Below are 18,816 nucleotides of genomic sequence, written 5' to 3'. Positions count from 1 at the left end.
AGATCCAATTTAATAGGAAATGAATATAGGAGTGATCAAATGTTTACTATGGAAATGTCAGGATTTTAAAAATTGGATTTTCAGTTTACCTAGCAGAATTTTGTATGACACTCTTTCTAGCTCCCTTCTTCCCTTGACCATGAGGAAACCGAGGAGAAAGGGAGTTCCCCTAGGGTGGTGGGACTGAGAAGTTACTGCCTTCATTTTGACCAGTTGGCATGCTCACTGCTCTCCTAACTTCAAGCACTGCACATGTTACAATAAGGCATCAAGTATTGCAAGAATTGTTAAGAAAATGTCAGACCTTGAAAGTCAGTTTGGATAAACAAAACTGTGTATGTCAGCAGAGAGGATCATGGGAAAGGCCAACTTCCCTAACTAGTCTATAAGCCTGTCAAATTGTAATAGTTTCTTGTCCATTGGACTGTGTTTTATTACCACATTCAGATCAAGTGATTTGACATAAGGAACTTAGCCCGATTTACAAGTGTTTCCAAGGCACGTTTCATGTCTCTGTTTCTCAGGCTGTAGATAAAGGGGTTTAGCATGGGAGTGACTACCATATACATCACAGAGGCAGTTATGTTTTTATCACTGGAGGTGGATGATGAAGAAAACAGGTAAATTTCTGAGAGGGTCCCATAGTATAAAGACACAACGAGGAGGTGGGAGCCACAGGTCGAAAGGACTTTGAGGAATTTCTTAGCTGAGGGGTCTCTCAGGACAGTGGTCCAAATCCGGATATAGGAGCCCAAGATGCCACTCAAAGGTAGGATGACAAGCAATCCTCCCTCAATGAGGATGACCAACTCATTGAGTGAGATGTCTGAGCAGCTCATCTTGAGGAGTGCAGAGAGGTCACAGAAGAAGTGGGGGATGATATTGTCAGCACAGAAGGACAGTGGGGCCAAGAGCAGGGTGTGCAACAGAGAGTGGAGGAAGCTGAAGAACCAGCACCCAGCTGCTAAGGAGACACACAGCTCCTGCCTCATGATGGTGGTGTAGTGGAGGGGCTGACAGATGGCCACGTACCTGTCATAGGCCATCACTGCAAGAAGGAGATCATCAAGACAAACACACACTACAAAAAAATACATCTGTGAAATGCAGCCTGCATAGGGGATGGACTTCTGATTAGTGTGCATGTTCCACAGCATCTTAGGGACAGTGACAGATGAGAAGGAGACATCAGAGAAGGCCAAGTGGCTGAGGAAGAAGTACATGGGGGTGTGGAGGCGCGAGTCCAGCCTGATGAGCAGGATGATGAGCAGGTTCCCCAGAACCGTGGTCAGGTACATGCTCAGGAACAGGGAGAAGAATAGACCCCGCTGCTCTGGACGGATGGGGAGCCCCAGGAGGAGGAACTCAGACACGCTGCTCTGGTTCTCCCACCTCATGTTGCTCATGTCTCTGCTGGGAATTAAGGGAATAGAGAAAAGCAGAAAGACTGAAATTAGCCAAAAGCTTATAATGATGTCATTATTACATCACTGTTGTATTTCAACTGGTCCTCTGTTTATTGCTCACACCTATTGATGCTTGAAAACCAGTCTGTCACATCTCCGCTTGCATAGTACTTGACATCCTCACAAAATAACAAGATTTCCTTCTTTGGAACCAGAGGACATTTTTCTTTATTCTGCAAGTGTGTTTTGAAATACCAGTTCCAGGCACCACTCTAAGCACACATTTCATTATAATAAATGGGATATTAAGACTCTGCATATAGCTAGTTTACATATTCATATCTGGCCAAGTCAAATGTCAATATCTGGAATGAAATGGAACCATTGTGGGAAAAGTATCCGTAGGTGCACAGGACATTTCCTTTTGAAAAGGTGAGAATCCCTCTAAACTGGAATAGAAGATCTTATGGTAGAATCCTTACTGCTCAAAGATATTTAATATTCCTGGGTACCCAATGTCAACCCATTTCCCAAGCAGAGATCAATAATAATGTGAAATATTTATCATTAGCACATAATATGTAGGCAGTATGTCTAGGGGCTTACACACATATTATATTTAAATTTCACCTTTTTCCTAATTAGGCAGTATTATCACACCCATTTTAATGTTTAAAAGATACATTTCCTAGTGTGCAAAGGAGCATATCTACTGAGTAAAAGTAGTTAAATTACAACATATATCTAACCAAAATCCATCACTCAGCACTGATGTCATAGCCCTCACTGGACAAGTGTGTTACCTCATTTTTCACTCGTTGGTCCAAGAATTTTCTGTCATATTGATAAATAATAAAAAGGGCTTTCACACAACTTTATTTCCAAAATTAGCTATATATCTATAGGCTACATGGTACATTAGGAAAATACTATTCCCTTCATTACATAAATGTGATGAAACGCTGGACAGGATGTAATGAACAGTGAGGTCCCTCTGTTCTCTGCTGGTGGATTCCAGATTCACCCTTCAATTGGCAGTGAGGTTAGATTTCAGTCACACACACACACACAAGTTGAAGAAGGAACCTCACTCACTCTCTGAAGCAGGGAGCAGGACAGCAAGGCCTCCTCTGCGACCATGAACTTGCTGAGGGCTCTGCTTATCTTGGTTCACGGCCACCCATCTTGGTTCTGGACCCCATGTGGAGGCCTGGCTGCCCACCTACATGTGCTGTGTCAGCCTCACTGAGAGACAGAGGATACAAGCAGGAACTAACTGTACCAACCGGGGTGTTGATTCAGATAGGGCTTCTTAGGAAGGCACTTTGTTCCAGGCTCTGAAAGGATGAGACCATGCACTCCAGGTGTGTGAGGGGTGTGCAGGGGTCTCTCTTCCTAAATATGTACTTGTGTGGGAGACAGCAGTGAAGTAGGATCCCCATCACACTGACACTGGCTTGCGGAAAGATAAAAAGAATCCTTGATCACCAGTCATGAACCAGGCGTGGTCTGCATATTCCGTGTTCATTGCCTCATTATTCCTCAAAATACCATTGTATGAGGGAGTAGTTACCTCTCCTTTCCCAGGGAGGGATCTGATTGTCAGAGAGCAAACATGTAAGGGCCAGATGAGGAGTGGGCCCCAGTACACCTGTGGTGGGCACTGAGGTCCCATCCATGATGCACCTGCCTGGTGTCAGAGACACCTGGGAACCTTCCTCCCAAACAAAGAAGGCCAGTGTTGAAAGACAGAAAATGTGATCGCAAGTGAGGCTCTGGGCACATCAGGTTGCAACTACCAGCACAGAAACAATCTCTATGAATTAAACAACAGCACACACACACACACATCCCTCACTATACCGTGTAGTGCCATGCATTTAGAACTCAAATAAAATACAAGAGCACACTTAGCAAATGATTCTGTAAATATTTCAGTACCTTCCTCCCCTGCTGCTCATGGATAAATGCAGGAACCCCGTTCTAGAACAGGGAGCACATCTTCTCCTCTCTTTTTTTTTGTTTTATTTAAACATTTATTTATTTATTTATATAAGCACTGGGTACAGTCAGAAGCGCGGGAGGGTGAGAGAATTCACCAGAGCCAGAGCGGGGAACAGAGCAGGCAGACGGACGAAATACACTGCTGAGGGGAGGAGCGGGCGGCAGGAGGGGTCTGCGCACCATGTGGGACCCTTGCCCAATGCCCAGGGAGCGAACCAGTGCTGGAGAGGCTGCGGGCAGCTTCACAGCCCAGTGTTCAACTGCTGCACCACCAGGGAGGTCCCACATTTTCTCTCTTTACCCTCTACAGTCCCTTTCCTTACCTGAGTTGAGTAGCCAGAGGTGAACTGTGGAGCAATGCAGGAAGGAGGGCAGATGTTTGAGGTCAAAGGACTGATTAAGAAGCAGATCACACATGCAATTTGCAGCAACATAGACGGCGCTGGAAGGGATCATGCTCAGCGAAATAAGCCAGAAAGAAAAAGAAAAATACCGGATGGTCTTACTCATAGCAGGAATCTAGAAAATTTAAATAAGAGACCAGGAAAAAAAATAACTATAAGAAAGTAAAAATCAAAATCAACAAACAACTATGAACCAGAGACACTCTATGGGGTGTGGGGGTTGGGGAAAGGAAGGATTGGGGGCAAAAAAAAAAAAGAAGCAGATCACACTGAGCTGTAGTCCCCACATGCTTTATGGGGGACCAGTTGGTTTTTGTGCCCTGGGGCAGAAGGGGAAAAGAATAGGGCGTCTTTTTCCTCTCTCCAGTTCTGTGTCACTGTCTACTATCCCCTTTCATTCCCTTTCCTTATCCTCTCTCTGTCAGAAAAGAGAGGTGTCACAGACATATTTGTGAGGGAACATTCTTCCACCCCCATCACACATAGAACCACATGGAGGCACATCTGATGTCAGAGCACAGAGACACACTCTGCTCACCTAGAATCCCTGTCCGCTCTGGCCTGTGTCATTTCTTGATACATCAGGTACCTTATCAGTGTCTGAGTCCTCAGCTCCTGCTGGGAAGACCAGCAACAAATAGTAAGTAAACATCCTCTGTGAGTCCATCACCTCCCGAGCTCGCTGTGTCTGTCCCCGAAGCCAGAGAATAACCAGGATGCACCACTTTATAAATCACAAAGAGGACCCAGAAGGATCCCTCAGCTCCTGGCTAAGGAAAAACAGTGGTTTGACTGTCTCATTTCCTGTCAACCCTGGGGAGGAGCCTGCATAGAGGCTGGAAGGACTGAGCTACTTGGATGCACCTGAGCCGTGTTGAGATATCAGGGGGCACTGACCTCCTCATAGGCCACCTGAGAAGGAGGATGGCCTGGCCTTCACCTTCATAGGTTGCATCTTAACCCCTTGTGCCACCAGGGAGGCCCAGGAGCTATTAACATTAAGCCGAATTCATAAACCAGATTTAAATGGATAGCGACTTTCATTTCTAACAATTGATCTCTTAAGAGAGGAAGATAGCATCAAATGTTAGTAAGTGCACATTGAACATTTTAGGAAAGTTGTCATATTATTTTTCACTCTCACAAGCATGAGAGTTTGTATGAGAGTTTGAATTCCCCAGTATACACTTAAACCGGTCATTGGTTAACCTTCTGGTAGATCTGGTCAGTGGGGTTAGGGCCAGTTTTGTAAATTTAACATTCCACTGGGAATGCAGTAATGATGCTTTGGGACTTTGTGTTTACTTGATCTCTAATAATGTGGAGCATCTAATCATGTGGCAAAGCATTTCTTCAAATCTTTTTGATTGAATTTTTCCATTGGATTTTTTTGCCCTAAAGCAAGCCTTTTTGAAAGTTTCTCATATATTTTGATTTCAAGTGCTTTACCAGAAATATTAATTAAAGATATTTCCCCCATGCTTATTGTGTGGTATTCTTTTAAAAGTATTATTCAAAAAACATGAGGAATTTCAATTTTCACTACCTTCTTAAGCAAATTAAAATTTTTTTTTTGCTTTTATGAGAAACCTTTGCTTAACCCACATCACAGCATTTTATCTATTTATCCTTCTAAAATTTTAATAATTTGAGATTTTACTTTTAATGTATTTTCTATTTTAATAATGTTACATTTTATACTCAGTGCAAATTTTGGCTGGTAGTTCATTTTGTGGATTGTGGATATTCTGTTCCTGCAATATCTTTTGCAGGACGACTATTTCCTTCACTCTCTCTCCAGCACTTGCTCCTCTGTGACATGTCGGGGTCTGCACAGTATGAATCTGTGTATGGGCTGTGTTCTGTTCCATTGACCTATTTCTCCATCCTTATTCTAACATGAGTCTGATGTGATTACAGGACTTTTTTTTTTTTTAAAGATTTATTTATTTATTTATTTATTTATTTATTTATTTATTTATTTATACAAGCACTGGGTACAGAGAGAAGTGCGGGAGGGTGAGAGAATTCACCAGAGCCAGAGCGGGGAGCAGAGCAGGCAGAAGGACCGAAGCATACTGCTGAGGGGAGCAGCGGGCGTCAGGAGAGATCTGCGCGCCATGTGGGACCCTCCACTGGTGGCCGGGGAGCAGCCGGGGATCGAACCGGCGCTGCAGAGGCTGTGGGCAGCTTCACAACCCAGTGCTCAATCGCTGCGCCACCGGGAGACCCTGATTACAGGACTTTTATGATCAGGTCATACATGAGGGAAAGATTCATCTCGTCCTCTTGTCACAACTAGTATAGCTATTCCAGAAAACTTTCATTTTTACATTTACCAATATTATGAATATTTCTCTTGTTCTTCATTTCTCATGAATTTTTAGTTGTCTCACATAATTACCACTTATATGTAGAGAATTACCCTTGGGATTTCCATCAGTATGATGAGTTAGAATTTTGTTTTTCTGCAAATTTCTTTATTTCACATTCACATTTCAGAATATATTCCATGTTGATACAGCTTACTGAAAATTATTTTACTGAATAAAGTTATCATTATTTCATCTTCTGATTTCATTCAGCCTTGTTACTGATATTGCTTTTCTAAGTTAATTCTTGAGGCTTAGTTTGGTGATGATTGGTCATATTCAGTCTCTCTCACTTTTGACCCTCCCCTCTTCCTGGAAAGTTGGTTGAGTTCACTCTTCCAGCTCCTCTGGCAGGTGAACAACCTGGAAGGTTTCCAAATCAGCACATCTGACCACCCCACACTTAACATCTGATGCTTGATAATAATTTAAGAATAGCCTTTTTTTTACATGAGTGAGTAAATAACAGGAAATTGGAGAAAATGATAAAAGCAAGTAGGAAAATTAGGAGCATATCGTCACCAGAATAGTGACATTCATTTTATATGGTGATATATAAAAGTCTGTATCTGTATATTTATGTGAAAGTATCATGTGTGTGTATATTATATGTGTTATTTATATATTGTGAGGTCATATTTGTTAACTATAAAATATACCCCATTTACACAATTTATGCATACACCTCACAGTAAGTATTGCACTCATGGTATTATAATCATGGTTTATTGTGTTTTTCTCACCCATCCTTTGTGTTACTGTCTAACATGTGTGCACAAAGTGGATTAATTTGAAATATATAGCCTGATGAAGTTTTACACAAGCATATATCTAGTGTTACTACCACCAAATTAGATATGGATATTTCAAGCACCCCAGAAAATTTCTGAGAAAGAACTAAAGCATTTACTGATAACAGAAAACTTCCAGGATTGAATGTACGATTTATGAACGTACGATTTTATTAAAGGAAAGTCAACTAAAATAAAACCAATTTAAGAGGAATAGGTGCTATGAGTAATCAAAAGTTTATTGTGGGGGGCCTCCCCTGGTGGCGCAGTGGTTGAGTGCTGGGCTGCGAAGCTGCCTGCAGTCTCTGCAGCGCCGGTTCGATCCCCGGCCACTGGGTGAAGGTCCCACATGGCAGGCAGACCTCTCCTGCCATGCCCGCTGCTCCCCTCAGCAGTGTACTTCGGTCCTTCTGCCTGTTCTGCTCCCCGCTCTGGCTCTGGTGAATTCTCTCACCCTCCCGTGCTTCTGACTGTACCCAGTGCTTGTATAAATAAATAAATAAATCTTAAAACAAAAAAAGTTTATTGTGGGAATGTCAGTGTTCTAAAAGTTGGAAATTTAGTTTATATTAGCAAAAATTTTTACGATATTCTTTCTGAGCCCTGGTTGCATTGACTGTGAGGATCCCTGGGAAGAAAGGCTGGATTTCATGGAGTTGGTGGGACTGAAGTCTTGCCATCTCAATTCTGCCAGTTAACATCCTCCCTATTCCCCAACCACAAGACTCGTGATGTTGCAGCTAGGCCTCATGTATTCCAAGAATTGTTAAGCGAGTCAGAATTATTGAGTCAGTTTGGTAATGAAAGCTGGTGTATGTCAGCAGAGAGAGTGATTATTAACATATTCATCTTGAGTCTTTTGACATAAGGAACTTAGCTCGATTCACAAGTGTTTCCAGGACACGTTTCATGTCTTTGTTTCTCAATCTGTAGATGAAGGGGTTCAGCATGGGGGTGACTATCATACATCACAGAGGCAATTATTTTTCTATTATTGGACATTGATGAGGACGAGAAAAAGTAAACTTCTGCATTGGTCCCATAGTATAAAGACATAACGAGGAGGTGGGAGCCACAGGTAGAAAGGACTTTGAAGAATTTCTTAGCTGAGGGGTCTCTCAAGACGGTGGTCCAAATCCGGACATAGGAGCCCAAGGTGCCACTCAGTGGTAGGATGACGAGCGTTCCTCCCTCAGTGAGGATGAACAGCTCATTGAGGGAGATGTCTGAGCAGCTCATCTTTAGGAGTTCAGAGAGGTCACAGAAGAAGTGGGGGATGGTATTGTCACCACAAAAGGATAGTCGGGCCAAGAGCAGGGTGTGCAACAGAGAGTGGAGACAGCAGAAGAGCCAGGACCCAGCTACTGAGGAGACACACAGCTCCTGCCTCATGATGGTGGTGTAGTGGAGGGGCTGACAGATGGCCACGTACCTGTCATAGGCCATCACTGCAAGAAGGAAATTGTCAAGACAAACAAACAATAAGAAAAAATATGTCTGAGAAATGCACCCTGCATAGGGGATGGACCTCAGATTAATGTGCATGCTCGTCAGCATCTTAGGGACAGATGAGAAGCAGACATCAGCGAAGGCCAAGTGGCTGAGGAAGAAGTACATGGGGGTGTGGAGGCGCGAGTCCAGCCTGATGAGCAGGATGATGAGCAGGTTCCCCAGCACTGTGGTCAGGTATATGCCCAGAAACAGGGTGAACAACAGGCCCTGCTGCTTTGGATGGATGGGGAGCCCCAGGAGGAGGAACTCAGACACGCTGCTCTGTTTTTCCCAGCGCATGTCTGCTGGGAACGAAGGAAACTCTGTAAAGCAGGAAGCATGAATTAGCCAAAACATTACAGCGATCTCCTTATTTCATGACATGTTGTATAGGATCTGGTCCTCTGTTTATTGCTCTCGAGTATTGATGCCTGAAAACCAGTCTGTTACATCCGGGCTTCCATGTACATGCCATCCTCACAAAATAACAAGATTTCCTCCCATATAAATCAGAGAACATTTTTCTTTATTTTTAAGTATGTTTTGAACTATAGCCAGTCCCAGGCACCACACAAAATGCTGAATTCATTACAATACAGAGGAAATTAAATCTCCGCATATAACTAGTTTACATATTTATATTAAACCAAGTCAAATGTCAATAGCCAGAATGATAAGGAAACATTATTGGAAAAGCCTTCGTAGGCACACAGGACATTTCCTCTTACAAAGGTGAGAATCTCTCTAAAATAGAATAAAAGACCTTATGGTAAAATTGGCAGAATCCTTACTGATCAAAGATATTTAATATTCCTGGGCATCTAAAGTCAACCCATTTCCCAAGCAGAGAATAATAATAATATGTGAAATATTTGTCATTAACATATACTATGTCAACAGTATGTCAAGGAGCTTACACACACTTTATATTTAAATCTCAACATTTTCTTAATTAACCGGTATTATTACACCCATTTTATTGTTGAGGAATAAAACATACATTTCCTTGTGTGTAAAGGAGCATCTCTACTAAGTAAAAGCAGTGAAATGACAAAGTGTATCTAGCCAGAATCCATTATTCCATCACTGTTGTGATTCCATCACGACATCAATCCATCACTGATGTCATAGCCCTCACTGGGCAAGCTGTGTGACCTTGTGAACTCCTTTGTCACTTGTTGACCTAAGAATATTCAGTCATATTGACATGTAATAAAAGGGGCTTTCACACAACTTTTACTTCCAAAATTAGATATATATCTAGAGTCTGCATGTTACATTAGGAAAGTACTATTCACTTCATTGTATAAATGTGATAAAATGCTGGATAAGGATACATTGACCACATCTCTGCTGGTGAATTCCAGATTCACCCTTCCTTTGGCAGTGAGGTTAGAGTCATAGTTACACACACACACACACACACACACACAAGCTGAAGTTATAGTTACACACACACACAGACACACACACACACACATTGACTCTCTCAAGCAGGGAGCAGGACAGCAAGGCCTCCTCAGGGACCATGAACTTGTTGAGGGCTCTGCTTATCTTGGTTCATGGCCACTGAGAGGACACTTTCTGGACCCCCATGTGGAGGCCTGGCTGCCCACTGACTTGTGCTGTGTCAGCCTCACTGAGAAACAGAGGAGACAAGTAGGAACCAATTGGATCAAGTGGGACCTTGATTGGGGCAAGGCTTGAGGAAGGTGCTGGATCCCATGCCCTGGAAGGATCAGGCCATGTACTCCAAGTGTGTGAGGGGCGTGCAGGGGCCCCTGTCTTAGGCTTCTACTCATCCTGACCCAGACAGCAGTGAAGTGGGAATCTACATCACTGACATTGGCTTGGGGAAAGATAATAAGAAACCTTGTCTTCCTGCGCAGCATTCATGAGCCATGCATGGTGCGCGCCAGTCTGTGTGCATTTCCTCATTTAGTCCTCAAAATTGTATTGTATGTGGGAGTATTCACCCCGCCTGTCCCAGAAAGGGATCTGAATGTCAGAGAGCAAATGTGTAAGGGTCAGAAAAAGACTGGACCGCAGTGGGACCTGCTGCAGGCACTGAGGTCACATCCATTAATATGTGACACCTGCCCAGGGGTGGAGACCCGAGTGAGCCTTCTTTTCACTGCAGAGCATGGTCACTCTGAATGGACACTAAGGTGTCAGTAATGAGGAACCTGGGGCCCCCTGCAGTGGGAGGGACCCCACAGAAACATCTGTATATAAACTTCAACACACACCCCCACACACCCACACTAAACCTTGGCGTGACATGCATATATATAATCATAAACAAAATACAAGATCACACCTAACACTTGCCTCTGTAGCAATTTCAAGTCCTCTCTCCCTTGCTGCTCATGGATAAATGCAGGAACCCCTTCTCCAGAACGGGGAGCACATCTTCTCTCTTTACCATCTACAATCTCTTTATTTATTGTGATGAGTAGCCAGAGAAGAACATATGGGAGTTATGCAGGAGGGAGGGCAGATGTTTGAGATCAAAGACTGGTTAAGATAATACAAATCACACTCAGCAGTGGTCCCACTTGCTTAATGGGGGCCCAGTTGGTACTTGTGCTCTAGGACAAAGGTGAGAAAAGAATAATGTTGAGTCCTTTATCTCTCTCCAGCTCTTTCTATCTTATGTCTATTTCCTTTTCCACCTCTCTGCCTTTCTCTTATGTTTCTCATCTCTTTGCCTCACTTCTGTCTTCAACACTATTTCCTGTCTCCTCTTCTACCCCTCTCTCAAAAGAGCCACAGCAGTCACACACACAGAAACATCGCCCACCCCATCACACACGGATCGATGTGGAGGGCACATCTGACCTCTGAGCACAGAGACACACTCTGCTCACCTAGAATCCCCGGCCCATCCAGGCTGTGTCATTCCTTCTTACATCAGGCACCTTCTATTCAATGTCTGAGTCCTCAGCTTCTGCTGGGAAGATCAGAAACAAAAAATAAGAAGACATCCTCTGTGAGTCCACCTCCTGAGCTTGCTGTGTCTATCTCTGATGTCAGAGAACAGCCAGGAGGACACCACTTTATTAACCACTGAAGGAAAAGGACAAGGTCCCTAAGCAGCTGTTTAAGGAAAGGCCGTCGCTTAATTGTCTGAAGTTCCTAGCAGACCGTGGGGAGGAGCCTGCATAGAGGCTGGAGGGACTGAGCTGGTGGAGTCACCAGAGCACGTGAGAGGGTGTCCAGGTATCAGGGGGAGCCTGGGCTTCTCTTTGCCTTTGCTTCCAAACAGATAGTATATGGCATGACTGGCGTATGCCGGTAAATGTCAGCTGCCATGGTCATTGTCTTTGCATATTCTGAGAAAGGTATCTGTCTGTCTATCTATCTAGCTATCTAGCTAGCTAGCTAGCCAGCTATCTATCTACCTACCTACCTGTGTATGTATCTAATCTTTGATGTTGATACCAAATTCAAAGCAGTTGAATGACTCAGTCCATTGATGAATAAATTCGTCAAAGTTATAAAGACCTACTCCTGTCCTGAGAACAACCTAAGCTACATCACAACACAACTATGTGATATGAATTTCAGCTTCCCTGCCAGCACAGTTTTTTATCTGTTTAACTTGGTAATAGACACCCCCAGGCTGCATGGCTCTGTGCTCCTCTAGACTCTTCTGAAAGTGGCCGCATGTGTCGTGCCCTTTCAAGGTTCTCCCCTATACACCTTGCCCAACTTAGTTTACACCCCCATTTTTTCAATGTTTAGTATATTTTATTTTATATAATTCTTACATCATTTTTCATTTTTGCACAATGTATGCATTTTCATTTTGGTTATATTCCCCATACAATTCCATCCCCCTTATTTTGACCTTAATCCCTCCTCTCCTCCCCTTCCCCCCGTAGTGTGTCTCTGGTTTATAGTTGCTTGTTGATTTTGATTTTTTCTTTATTATAATTAGTCTTTTTCCTGGTCCCTTATTTAGGTTTTCTAGATTCCTGCTATGAGTGAGACCATGTGGTATTTTTCTTTTTGTTTCTGCCTTATTTCGCTGAGCATGATCCCTTCCAGCTCCACCCATGTTGCTGCAAATTACATGAGTTTATCTTTTTTGATTGCTGAGTAATATTCCATTGTGTATATGTACCACATCTTCTTGATCTAGTCATCTATTTTGGGGCATCTGGGTTGTTTCCAAAGCTTACCTATTGTAAACAGTGCTGCTATAAACATAAGGGTGCAGGTGCCCTTTTGAATTAATGTTTCTGTGTCCTTTGGGTAAATACCTAAGAGTGGAATTGCTGGATCATATGGAAGCTCTATCTTTAGTAGGTTGAGGAATCTCCGTACAGCTTTCCATAGTGATTGGACCATTTTGCACTCCCACCAGCAGTCACACCCCCATTTTTGATTATGCATATAATCTGCCCTAGAATGGGACACAGTTCCTTCCTATGTCCCCAAAGTCAGGGCACCATTTGGAGGGAGGCTGTGCCACTAACCCTTCCCTGACCCACCCACCTGAGGCTAGCACAGAGCTGCACACACAGGGGGTTCACTGGACCTCAGACTCTGAAATGCAACTTCTCTAGTTCAAACAGAAGGATTGTAGTCTCCAGAACAAGTATCTTGTCTGCATGTAGTTTTCATTCTCCATCTTTTATCTTTGGGTCAGGGAAAGAGAGTTCAGAGAGACCAGGGATTTTTTCTTAGTTCAAGTCTCTTCCTACTTTACTTACATGGAACCAGACTGATTTATTACAGTCAATTGGTCTATTCAATGAGCGATCATTCAAAAGCTCCTAAAGTACATTTAAAAATAAAACAAAATATCAAGCAAAAAAAAAATCACAGAATGATTTTTCTTCTGATTTCTAGACATAAGAACTTGGTAGTCCTTCCTCATTCAGTGTTTGACAAAATCACCTGTGAAGCCATGTGTACCTGAACTTTTCTTTGTATGGAAATTTTAATGAAAATTAAATTTCCTTTATAGATACAGAACTATTCAGGTGAACTGCATCTCATTCCTTTTTCTTTGTTTATAATTGATACACGTTAAAGTGTAGATAGTTAAAATGAGTCGTTTGTTCAGTTTTGCTGTATGCATTCATTCCTGGAAGAATCACCTAGTAAAACAGCAATTCTCCATCACCCCTGAAGATGGCCATGTCCCACATTAGACCCTTACTGCCCCACTTCCCACTTTACCTCTCTTCTAACCAGGCAACCCCTGATCTATTTACTCTAACAACAGTTTACTTATTCTAGAAGTTTCCATATGGGAATCATAGTATGTGGTATCTTTTGGTGATGATTTTTATTAGCATATTTAAGATTCATCATGGTCTCTATATCAAAATTCATTAACTTTATTGTTGAATAATGTTTCATTTGTACAAATGTTGGTTTGCACTGGGTTATTTCCTGTTTGACTCTATTAACATTAAGCTGAACATTTATAAATCAGTTTTTTAAATTTATATATGTTACAACATTATTCATTATTCATTTTTCTTCAGTTTGTTTTCTCCTCTTCCACCAAGTCTCCCGTGAACCATCACCATAGTCTCCTGTACCCTTCCCGTCATTGTATAAACCAGTTTTGAATGGACATAAACTTTCATTTCTAATGAAAGAGTGAGGTGGCTGGATAAAAAAATAAGTAGGTGGTCAATATTGTACGAAATTACTACTTCTTTTCCAAGTTGCCACATCATTTTTCATTCTCACAAATAGTGTATGAGAGTTTGAATTCCTTCATAACCCTTATATTGGTCAGAGTGTTTAACTTTAAAATTCTAGTATATCTGGGAAGAGCGGGTGAGACAGGAGAGGTCTGCTGCAACATATGGGTGTTAGCTCCTTGCCTGTGTCTGAACTCCTGCCTTAGTGGTGCCAGTGCTGAGACTTAACCCCCAGATACGAGGGAGGCCCACTGTCACTTTTGACCCTCTCACCTCTTCCTGGAAATTTGGTTGAGTTCACACTTCCAGCTCTTCTAGCATGTGAACACCAGGAAAGTTCCCAAATGAGCACATTCTAATCACCCCCACAGCTGTTAACCTGATTCTTGCTAACAATTTAAGTAAAGGCTTTAGTTTACATAAATGAGTCAAAGACAGAAAATTGAGGAGTAATGAAAAAGCAAGTAGAAAAATTGGGGAGCATTTCTTCACCAGAACAACATTCATATTATATAGTAATATTGTGTAAAAATTGATCTCTGTGTATTTATGTGAGTGTATCATATCTGTATATATTACATGTTTTATTATCATATTGCCAAGGTCACATATATTAACTATAAAATACACACTCCACAATTTAGACCATTAAATGTACACATATCATCATAACTATTGACTCATAAAATCATAATCATAGTTCATTGTGTTTTTCTCAACCCTCCCTTTTTGTGTTAATGTCTAATAGGTGTACACAAAGTGTATTAATTGGAAATGTATAGCCCGATGAATTTTTACAGGGGCATATAGCTATTGCTACTACTACCAATTAAGATACAGAATATTTCAAGTACCCCAGAGAATTTCTTATTTTAGAAAGAACTAAAGCACTTATTGATAGCAGAAAACTTCCAAATTGCATCATTGTTCATATTTATTAAAGGCATGTCAACTAAGATAAAATCAAAGTAAAAGCAAATGAAGTTATGAGTATTCAAAAGTTTATTATGCAAAAGTAAGCATTCTAAAATTTGGAAGTTCAACTTACATTACCAGCATCTTTTATGATATTTTTTCTGACCCCACCTCCTTCCGTGCTCTGTAAGGAGCGAATAAAAGAAAGGCAGGGATTTCATGGAGCTGGTGAAACTGAAGAACTTTCCATTCTCATTCTGTCACTGCACATTCTCCTCACTCTCCAACCCCAAGATCTGTGATGTAGCAATAGGGATCATCTAATCCAAGAATTATTAAGCAAATGTCAGAATCATTGAGGCAGTCTGGTTAATGAAATTGTTATCTGTCAGTAGAGAGAGTGATTATTAACATACTCATCTTGAATCTTATGACATAAGGAACTTAGCCCGATTCACAAGTGTTTCCAGGGCACGTTTCATGTCTTTGTTCCTCAGGCTGTAGATGAAAGGGTTCAGCAAGGGGGTGACTACCATATACATCACAGAGGCAATTATGGTTTCATCACTGGAGGTGGATGAGGAAGAAAACAGGTAAACTTCTGCAATGGTCCCATAGTATAAAGATACAACAAGCAGATGGGAGCCACAGGTAGAAAGGACTTTGAAGAATTTCTTAGCAGAGGGATCTCTCAGGACAGTGGTCCAAATCCGGATATAGGAGCCCAAGATGCCACACAATGGCACGAGGATAATCATCCCTCCCTCCATGAAGATGACCAATTCATTGAGGGAGATGTCAGAGCAGCTCATCTTAAGGAGTGTAGAAAGATCACAGAGGAAGTGGGGGATGGTATTGTCACCACAAAAGGACAGTTGTGTGAAGAGGAGGGTGTTCAACAGAGAGTGGAGACTGGAGAAGAACCAGGATGCAGCTACTAATGAAACACGCAGCTGCTGCCTCATGATGATGGTGTAGTGGAGAGGCTGACAGATGGCCACATACCTGTCATACGCCATCACTGCAAGAAGGAAATTGTCAAGACAAACAAACAATATTAAAAAATATATCTGGGAAATGCATCCTGCATAGGGAATAGACTTCTGATTAGTGTGCAAATTTGTCAACATTTTAGGGACAGTGACAGATGAGAGACACACATCATTGAAGGCCAATTGGCTGAGAAAGAAGTACATGGGGGTGTGGAGGCGGGAGTCCAGCCTGATGAGCAGGATGATGAGCAGGTTCCCCAGCACTGTGGTCAGATACATGCCCAGGAACAGGGCAAAGAACGCATCCTGATGCTCTGACCAGATGGGGAGCCCCAAGAGGATGAACTCGGACACTCTGCTCTGATTCTCCCAACTCATATTGCTCATGTCTCTGTGGGAATAAAGGAAACAGGAGAGGTAGAAATCTGGAAGAAGCCTAAAAGCAAAGCAACGTCCTCCCTACATGAGGATGTTTATTGTTAACTCGACCTCTGTTTTTTGCTCACATCTGTTGAGACTTGCCTCAATACACCGCTTGTTGAGTCTATCACAATACACCACTTGTGGTACATAACACTCACACAATATCCTAAAGTTTTCCTTCCATGGAATGGGAGGATATTTTTTCTTTATTCCAGAATTATTTTTTGAATGACAACCTTGTCCCAGATCTGACACAAAGCACTGAGTTCATCATAGTGAACAGAAATGCAAAGTCCTAACACTCTAGGATTGGGTGCCATTATATTGTGCTATCAAAATCATAAACTGGTATGACAGGAAAAATCATGAGAGAAGCAGAACACAGACTTCTGTACTTTTCTCTTCAGAACATAGTAACTCTCTAAATAAGAGTAAAAGAAATAAGAATTGGAGACAGGCACAGTGACATGGCAGAATCCTTACTGATCAGAGATATTTAATATTTCCTTCAACACAGTATCCACCCAAGGTTCCCAAACCAACCTTAGTAATAATGTCAAATATTTATCATTAATATACACTAAGCACACATTAGCGCTAAGGTTTTACATACACTTTTTATTTAATCCTCATCATAGCACTAATTAGCCAGCACTATAACATCTGTAACTGTGAGGAGCAAAAGACACATTGTCAATGTGTGCAAAAGTGCCCACTCATAAGTACAGCCAGTGATTGACAACATAGATCTGAGCAGAGTCCATCTGCATGAATATCAAATCCCTCCTAAGAATAGAGAGTATCTCTGAAAATTCAAATATGCCAAGTGACATTATTTGTCACTCCGTTGGTCCAATACTTATCAACCATCTTTACCATTGCACAATTTACAATCGGCTCTCACAAATGGATCTGGCCCTGTGCTCCGGGTGTGTGAAGGGTAGACAGGGCCCCGTTCCTAGCTTCTACTTGTGTGGGAGACAGCAGTGAAGTAGGATCCCCATCACACTAACACTGGCTTGCAGAAAGATAGTAAGAATCCTTGATCACCAGTCATGAACAAGGCGTGGTCTTCATATTCCATGTTCATTGCCTCATTATTCCTCAAAATACCATTGTATGAGGGAGTAGTTACCCCTCCTTTCCCAGGGAGGGATCTGATTGTCAGAGAGCAAACATGTAAGGGCCAGATGAGGACTGGGCTCCAGTGGACCTGCTGCGGGCACTGAGGCCCCATCTATTATGTACCTGCCTGGTGGAGGAGGCACCTGAGAACCTTCCTTCCAAAACAGAGAAGGACCAGTGTTGAAAGATGGAAATTGTGATCCAAGTGAGGCTCTGGGGACATCAGGTTGCAGCTAACAGCAAAGAAATGATATCTATGAATTCAACATCAGCACATTTACACATACACACACGCACACACTCACTCACACACATGCACACACCCCCCACACTGAACCGTGAAGTGCCATGCATTTAGAACTCAAATAAAATACAAGATCACACTTACCAAATGATTCTGTAAAAATTTCAAGTCCTCCCTCCCCTACTGCTCATCGATAAATGCAGGAACCCTGCTCCCGAGCAAGGAGCACATCTCCTCTCTTTACCCTCTGCAGTCCCTTTCCTTACCTGAGATGAGTAGCCAGAGATGAACCGTGGAGGGAGGGCAGATGTTTGAGATCAAAGGGCTGTATAAGAGTCTGCAGATAACATTCAGCTTGGTCCCCACGTGCATTATGGGGGACCCAGTTGGTTATTGTGCCTTGGGGCAGGAGAGAAAAAGAATAGAGTGTCATTTACCTCTCTCCAATTCTGTCTCTGTCTACTCTTTCCTTTCATTCCCTTCCCTTCCCTTCATGCTCCCTCTGTGAGAAGAGAGAGGTCACAACACATATATTTATGAGGGAACATTCTTCTACCCCCATCACACACAGACCCACATGGAGGCACATCTGACCTCAGAGCACAGAGACACACTCTGCTCACCTAGAATCCCCGTCCACTCTGGCCTGTGTCATTTCTTGTTACATCAGGCACCTAATCAGTGTCTGAGTCCTCAGCTCCTGCTGGGAAGACCAGCAACAAATAGTAAGAAAACATCCTCTGTGAGTGTATCACCTCCCGAGCTTGCTGCGTCTGTCCCTGATGCCAGAGAATAACCAGGATGCACCACTTTATAAACCACTGAGAGGACCCAGAAGAATCCCTCAGCTCCTGATTAAGGAAAGACAGTGGTTTGACTGTCTCAGTTCCCATCTCACCCTGGGGAGGAGCCTGCATAGAGGCTGGAGGGACTGAGCTCATTGGAGGCACCTGAGCAGTGTGGAGATATCAGGGGATGCT

General features: G+C 42.5%; 3 protein-coding genes across 3 annotated transcripts; all 3 read right to left on the bottom strand.

The window, feature by feature from the left end:
- Window positions 1-443: 443 nt before the first annotated feature.
- LOC119231382 (olfactory receptor 1J4-like) lies at window positions 444-1,397 on the bottom strand. Its single transcript, XM_037493156.1, has one exon. It carries the CDS (start codon window positions 1,395-1,397, stop codon window positions 444-446), a length of 954 nt encoding a protein of 317 aa, XP_037349053.1.
- A 6,267-nt stretch (window positions 1,398-7,664) lies between these two features.
- LOC119231381 (olfactory receptor 1J4-like) lies at window positions 7,665-8,768 on the bottom strand. The gene is given in 2 exon segments (XM_037493154.2): window positions 7,665-7,940; window positions 7,942-8,768. Coding segments are annotated over 2 exon segments (945 nt in total). The 3' UTR covers window positions 7,665-7,822.
- A 6,450-nt stretch (window positions 8,769-15,218) lies between these two features.
- On the bottom strand, window positions 15,219-16,257 carry LOC119232495 (olfactory receptor 1J4-like; the record flags this gene model as incomplete). Its single annotated transcript, XM_054688589.1, has 2 exons — window positions 15,219-15,236; window positions 15,469-16,257. A coding segment is annotated over one exon (777 nt), but the record flags the coding sequence as incomplete, so codon positions are not given.
- Between the last annotated feature and the right edge of the window lie 2,559 nt (window positions 16,258-18,816).

Source organism: Talpa occidentalis, unplaced genomic scaffold, assembly GCF_014898055.3.
Source record: "Talpa occidentalis isolate TD23 unplaced genomic scaffold, MPIMG_talOcc4v2.1 talOcc4.7, whole genome shotgun sequence".
NCBI lineage: Eukaryota > Metazoa > Chordata > Mammalia > Eulipotyphla > Talpidae > Talpa > Talpa occidentalis.
The sequence above is the reverse complement of the archived record's forward strand: the minus strand, read 5'-3'. Positions and strand labels throughout refer to the sequence as shown.

Bases quoted from the DNA above. Each gene is read 5' to 3' on its own strand.
- LOC119231382 (XM_037493156.1), bottom strand. From the start codon at position 1,397: ATGAGGTGGGAGAACCAGAGCAGCGTGTCTGAGTTCCTCCTCCTGGGG.